This window comes from Panicum virgatum, chromosome 2K (assembly GCF_016808335.1).
Source record: "Panicum virgatum strain AP13 chromosome 2K, P.virgatum_v5, whole genome shotgun sequence".
Lineage (NCBI taxonomy): Eukaryota > Viridiplantae > Streptophyta > Magnoliopsida > Poales > Poaceae > Panicum > Panicum virgatum.
This window is the reverse complement of record NC_053137.1, coordinates 54,317,171-54,323,790: the sequence shown is the minus strand read 5'-3', so window position 1 is coordinate 54,323,790 and position 6,620 is coordinate 54,317,171. Positions and strand designations below refer to the sequence as shown.

The 6,620-nt window shown below is 50.6% G+C and overlaps 1 protein-coding gene across 1 annotated transcript; it reads right to left on the bottom strand.

Moving 5' to 3' along the window:
* Window positions 1-415: 415 nt before the first annotated feature.
* On the bottom strand, window positions 416-2,316 carry LOC120685835 (putrescine hydroxycinnamoyltransferase-like). Its single transcript, XM_039967948.1, has one exon. The coding sequence runs from the start codon at window positions 2,043-2,045 to the stop codon at window positions 735-737; it is 1,311 nt and encodes a 436-aa protein (XP_039823882.1). The 5' UTR covers window positions 2,046-2,316; the 3' UTR covers window positions 416-734.
* Window positions 2,317-6,620: the final 4,304 nt, after the last annotated feature.

Below are 6,620 nucleotides of genomic sequence, written 5' to 3'. Positions count from 1 at the left end.
AAGTTATAATTTTCCAAAATTAGAAAATTGCATGGACAAACAACTTTCTCAAATAGAAAATATATCTCTTGTCGGAGATCGAGCGCTGCGAGCCTTCCTGGCGCGCGCGCCCTGATTAGCAGACCCCAGCGGGTAGCGACATCACAAAATAGCAACGGGAGAACGACATCAAGGCCTTATTTAGTTGCGTAAATATTTGGGTGTAAAACACTGTAGCACTTTCGTTTGTATTTGATAATTATTGTCCCGCCATGAGTTAACTAGGCTCAAAAGATTCGTCTCGCAAATTACAATCTAACTGTGTAATTAGTTATTTTATTTAGCTACATTTAATACTTCATGCATGTGTTGAAACATTCGATGTGATGGGGAATCTTGTAAAGTTTTGGAATTTTGAAGGGAACTAAATAGGGCCCAAGAATCACGAAGAATCTTTCACATATATATACACCCAACATTCTTCTACAAGCAACACTATTCTGGAGCAACACCCCCAAAAAGAGCGAGATAACTTAGGTTTTTTTATTACAAAATACAGGAAATTAAAGCCACTCACAGCTACGTACTAATAACCTATAGCAGTACGTATATATACTTGGTACGAATGGAAATACGCCAATACGGTGTACTGTGACAATAATCAGCGCTTGCATGCATGCAAAAGCAGCGAGCTCGATCAATTCTAGTGCTCATCCCCTCATCGGCATGCCATGCACTAGGCGAAAGCTGGCTAGCTACTCCATGGAGTAGCAGCACTGCTTGAAGGCCTCGAGGTTGTGCTCGAACACCGGCACGAAGGCGTCGACGCTGCCGTCGCCCAGGTACGACGGCACCAGGAACAGCATCCCCTCCGTCGGGAAGTAGGACGGCATGAAGTAGCCCGGGCTCCCGCCGCCGAAGTCCAGATCGTAGAACGGGAACGTCAGCCAGCTGTCCACCTCCAGGTTCGGGCACAGCACGTCCTTGATCACCGCCGTCGGCTCCAGCCCCTCCTCCACCGCGCCGGAGCTCGCGAAGTCCACGAACGACCGGAAGTAGGCGCCGTCCACCCGCGCCACCGCGTCGTGGATCGCCTGCGCCGCGTGCTTCAGCGGCCGGTTCAGGAGGTCCCCCACCGTGGCGCGCGGGAACGCCCACAGCACCAGGTTGCCGAAGTAGCCCGCCGGCGCGGCCAGGCGCGGCCGCCCGTCCACGGAGATGCGGATCGTGGAGGTCTGCGCCGGGTTGCCGAGCCCCCGCGCCTGCGTCATGGTGCGCCACACGTGGGCGAGGATCGTCTCGAACCGGCTGAACGGGCGGCCGCGGCCCTCCGACGCCTTGGCGCGCAGCCCCGCCACGAAGTCCTTGGTGAAGTGCGCCTTGTGGATCACGATGCCGCTGCTGTGCTGGGCCTCGCCGTGCCCGTGGCCCGCAGCCGCCGGCGCGGGGCGGTGGTACTCGACGCCGCGGTGCTCGAACTCGGCGCGCGGCGGGTCCTGCGGCGGGAAGAGGTCCGGGTGGTGCACCGGCGGCTGCGGGCCGACGGGGAGCCCGCGCGCGGCGCGGCCCCACGCGACAAGGAAGTCGCTGGTGGCGTGCCCGTCCGCCACGGCGTGGTTGGCGGTGAAGCCCACGGCGAGGGAGCCGCACGCGAACCGCGTGAGCTGCACCTGCACCATCTCCTCGATCTCGCCCTCCAGGTCCGGGTGCAGCCGCAGCACGGCGGGCGACGGCTTCGCCGGCGCGATGTCGGCGAGGTGCGCGTCCACGGACGCCTCCACGAGCCGCGCGCCGTGGTCGTTGAGCAGCACCCCGGGGCAGCCGTCGAGGCCAGGGCGGACCTGCCCCGCGAAGAGGCGGTACACGCCCAGCACCGCGGCGAGCCCGCGCTCGATGTCGGCCGCGGAGGGCCCCGGCGGCGCGAACGCGTAGATGATGGCCATCTGGATGTGGTACGTGGCCTTGTCGAACACCGACGACGGAACGTGCTCCGTGGTGTCCGGGCGCGGCGCGCCCGCCGGGTACGACGGCCTCACGAGCTTGGAGCTCAGCACCTTCACCTCCATGGCGTTTGTTCGCCGCCGACAATCGAGGAGTGATCGAGAGGTTAAACTCTGATAGCTTGACTCGTGTGATATCTAGACGCTAGCAGACAGCTATAGAGTAAGGCACTCACTAGAACATGCAGTGCTTTTGCTGTCTGGTTGCAGCTGCAGCTCTGTTCTGTTGCTCGCCCAGCACGCGCAGCCCTGCCCTGCCCGGCTCGGCGGCGCGCGCTATAAATAAGCAGCGCGCGCACGGGAGTAGGTGGGATGCGCGAGCCGGCGGCGAAGGGGCAACGGATCGACGTCGGTGACCAGCGCGCTTCACGGGCCCGTGTGCCTTAACCCCGGGATGGATACCATTATTTACCCATCCAGACCGGTCCGGCCCGGCCGTCTCACAGCTGTGAGGATGAGTGAGACGCGTCCACGTTTTTTTTTCTACAGAGACGTGAAAAAAAACAGATTCGATCCTGTATTCCTGTGCATGCATGCGGCTGCCTCGGCGGACAGCTCGCCACCACTTTTGACGACTAACCGACGGCTGGCGCGACGCCGCGCGGCCGCGGCGCACGGCGCGCACGCCGCCCGCCCGCACCCGCACCCACCGAGATGACGGCCGGGCCCCGACACGTACGCTTCAGGCTAAAGCGTACGCCCTCGCTCGCAGCTGGCCCGACACGGCCGATCGATGGCTCCACGAATCGCCGCCTGCTGGTGGGTCTGCTCGTGCTCCATCGACCAAAGGCCTCGTCGTCGGCATCATTGCTGGTCGATCCAGCGGGTGGCGTACGAGGTGACACGCGTCGTCGTCGTCGACTCTTCGTGTGTATCCGTTCGTGTTAAGCTTTTAGTTCGAGACGTAGTTGATCGGCATCCTCCGTATATAGCCTAGCCAGCGATGTGTGGTTAGCACTACTCAAGGCCGATACCGAGATGGTTCCCGTGGCTTCGAATGATAATAATGCGAGGATTTTGGTGGTAAATAAACTGTCCCAAAAATGGGCCATCAAGGGCCGGCAGATAAGCTATTATGCCGTTACTAGGTTCATGCCCGTACGATGCAACGGGCAAAACAATTAGCAACCCAACCAATCACAGGTAGCAAAATATTTATCAGATGTTACCAAAGTACTATGATTAAAGAAAATGAATAAAAATCAAATCATCATTTGAATCTTCAAGAAAGCAGTCTAAGTCATGGTTTGCACATTTTCACTGAACCTAAAAGTATAATAATACACAAGGACAAATAATTATCTATAATAGGTTACAAATCCAATGCCTCAGCATGATCAATTTTTCATCACGATTATATACATATAAGCCCAAACTTTCATCACTGAATCCAAAACTATAAAATTGTACATAAGTCCAATACATGCATGAAGTATAAACCTACACAAACGAAATCGATAATACTATTGTTGCTTGAATATATACATAAAATTTGAGTTTGTAGAAAATGGCATCATGGTTTATCTTGAAAATCTAATAGTAAACATCAAACTCCTAGAGAGGCCACTATAGTAAAAATAGCTGGTATTAGAATGGATACTGTCATTATCAAATTTGTGGTGCTGGTATGGTGAGTTTCTATGGAGCCAATCAGTACTGCCATTAGTGTCTATGTTTTCCTTGTTTAACATGTCATCGCCAGCTTGTGGTAGTGAACTATTCATTTTGACTGGTCACAGCGAAAACAGGAGTTTCATATACAAATCTATTTAGAGAGATCAATCATATATTTCACAAGGATGCAAGTTGAAGTGGACTTCATTAGTTACCTCCATTTGTGGTGTTATGAAGGTCTCCAAATGGAATGTGATCACTGTTCTTTTTCGTCAGATCCGTACAATCTGTCCTTAAATGTGCTAACCTGGTAATAGAACATTAACTAATCAAACCATTGTCATATTAGCTAGTTTGTTGACACTGAACACGATCTAGTAATTAAGCAATAGACCATAGACCACTTCTCTAAAATTCAGCCTTCAGCATTGCCTTTCAATTATTTGATCTGCATCTTAGTATAAGAAGTAATTGTCTAAAAGATAAAATGCATAGGACACTATCAGGATAGAATATACTACCACCATGAAAAGCTAGACTCAAAGTAAAAATGATGGCAAGATATAGGATGGCAAGATACACAGTATAGCAGATAAATGTAAACAAATCACTTGAAAAACTCTCCCAAACTGAATTTAAATTATCCAATCATTTACATCAAATAAAATAACCTTCATCCTACCTGCCATAATGAATTCAACTGAAACAACAGGAGAAGCTAAATAAACAGAAACACTGAGGTTTCAGTTTTAGGGGAAAAATGATACGACACCTATGCTACAATGAAGCTAACAGAAATATTTCATAGTGCAAAACATGCATATGCGATGGCAAGACAAGCAGTAGAGCAGATAACATGAAAACTCTGTCGAACTCAATTTCAACTATCCATCCATTTGCATCAAAATCACACTGAAATGCTGCCTGACAAATAAAATTCAACTGAAACACTAACTTATCAGTCTGCAGAAATAAGTCTTGCTAGCATATCTAATTAATTCAACAATTTGTTGATCCTAATTAATCCACCCCTAATCCAGAGATTATTCACTACACACAAACACCTGATGAGATTAACCACTAACTATACAAAACCTAACAACTGATGAGACTTTCTGATAATACACTCAGCATTATGACACCTGATGCTAATATGTACTTACTAACTGTAGATCGCTGAATGTGTTGCTTGCTAGTTCACAACATGGGCTAACATGTACTGCTTGATATTTGATAATTCTGAATGTGTTCCATATAAACAATGATGGATCAATCAGGGAGTAGGGAGCAGGAAGGACTGTTTTGAGAGTTGTAAATCTAGGTCTAGCATTTGAGCTAACCCGCCTTCTATCAATCTTGCACTGCTCAAGCCATGAACCGGCAAGGTGATCACCACGACCAAGAGGATGAGATGGGATCAGATCACTAACAAAGATAGAACAGAAGGCTAGGAAGTCGCCCGCAGACACGAGATGACCAGAGAAACAAAGGGAGAACAACAATCCAGGGATGGCATAAATAGATTGAATCACATCAGATGGCTTACCTAGACTACCATGAGGAAGGAGACGTAGGGAAGGCAAGTGGCACCACCAATCGAGTCCAATCTCGTTGATGATAGCGGCATACGGCACGGCATGTGAGGAAGGGCTGGGCGAGGGCGACGGGGTGAGGAGGGATCGGTGTTTCGTTAAGGAAGGGATCGGCGTCGCGAGGGGAACCGGCCGGCGGCCGGGCGCGAGTGGCAGGGTGTCGGGCGTGATGGTGCGTGTGCGAGGGGTAGGGGGAGGGCAACGGGAGCGGCCGGGGGCTGGAGCGACGCGGCGGCCGGAGGGTGCAGAGACGCGGAGGCGGCGGTAGTGCCGTGTGCCTGTGTGCGGGGTGGGAGCAGGCGGCAGGACCATCGTGGGCGGGGCCTCGGTACCGAAGGAGAAATTAGTGGATTGATTCAATCGCTGGCCTTTGATGAGGAGGATTTGGAAACGGACGGTGCAAATCAGCCCGCGGACGGACGACGGTGGAGGGGGCGACGTACGAAGGGCTGGGACGAGGAAGGAAAAAAAGTGACCCTTACTCTCTTTTTAGTAGTAGAGACTGGTGAATCTAATCGAGGTTTTTCGAGCCGGAGATGCCCCCCTAGCTTTATATGCCTAGCTTATTTGTTGTTTTTGTTGTAGTTGGCCCGCAGCAGCAGCTTATAGAGTGGCGGATCTAGAATTTTACTAGCGGGTACGACGAAAAAAAATCAGCTAACAATATGATTCATAAAAAAATTCATCAAATAATACAAAATTTATCGAGAAATTCATAATAACATACAAAGACTTAAACTCAACAATTAAATGTAAATATTGCATAAATTAAATATAAATAGTCTAAACAAATTAGCTAGGTCCAAAATGTGCATAAAGAAGGTTACATACCTACAAGAGTTTAATGGTTCTTCTTCTTTTTGTTCGGTCTTCGATTTCTGAAGGCCATAAAAGTCTGAATTATATCATCTTCATCCATTTGATTAGCCTGTAAAATTGCTTGTCTATCAGTTACTCAGGTTGATCTAGAAACAAAGGGCACCAATCGTGCTTTAATTTTCGTGGTCAATGACATTGGGCTCCCTTGCGTGAGCAAAATTCACATGCCTTAGATGGAACTTAGAACTTTAGAAGGAAGGGTCACGAACCTGTATCGTTAAGGTTTTGGATATCGCAGCAGACTGCAGCTGCAGGAGATTGGATCAGACTTGGATCGGAGGCTTCGCCGCTTCGGAGCCACGGAAGAGCATGCCCTGGTGAGCTTCCTGCGCTGCATTGCTACCGCCGGCCCCGGCGACGCTAGATGAGAACGGACAGCACACGAACTCACGGAGGCGTCGACGTCTCGGTGATGGGATCGAATGCAAACGGACGCAAAAGAAACGAAGCGTCGCGCTTGGGCGACTCGGCAGTGGATGGGGGAGGTGTTTATTTGCTAAACGGGCCGACTACAACTAAGCTGGGCTGGGCCACAGGGTATGCCGCGGCCCACCTG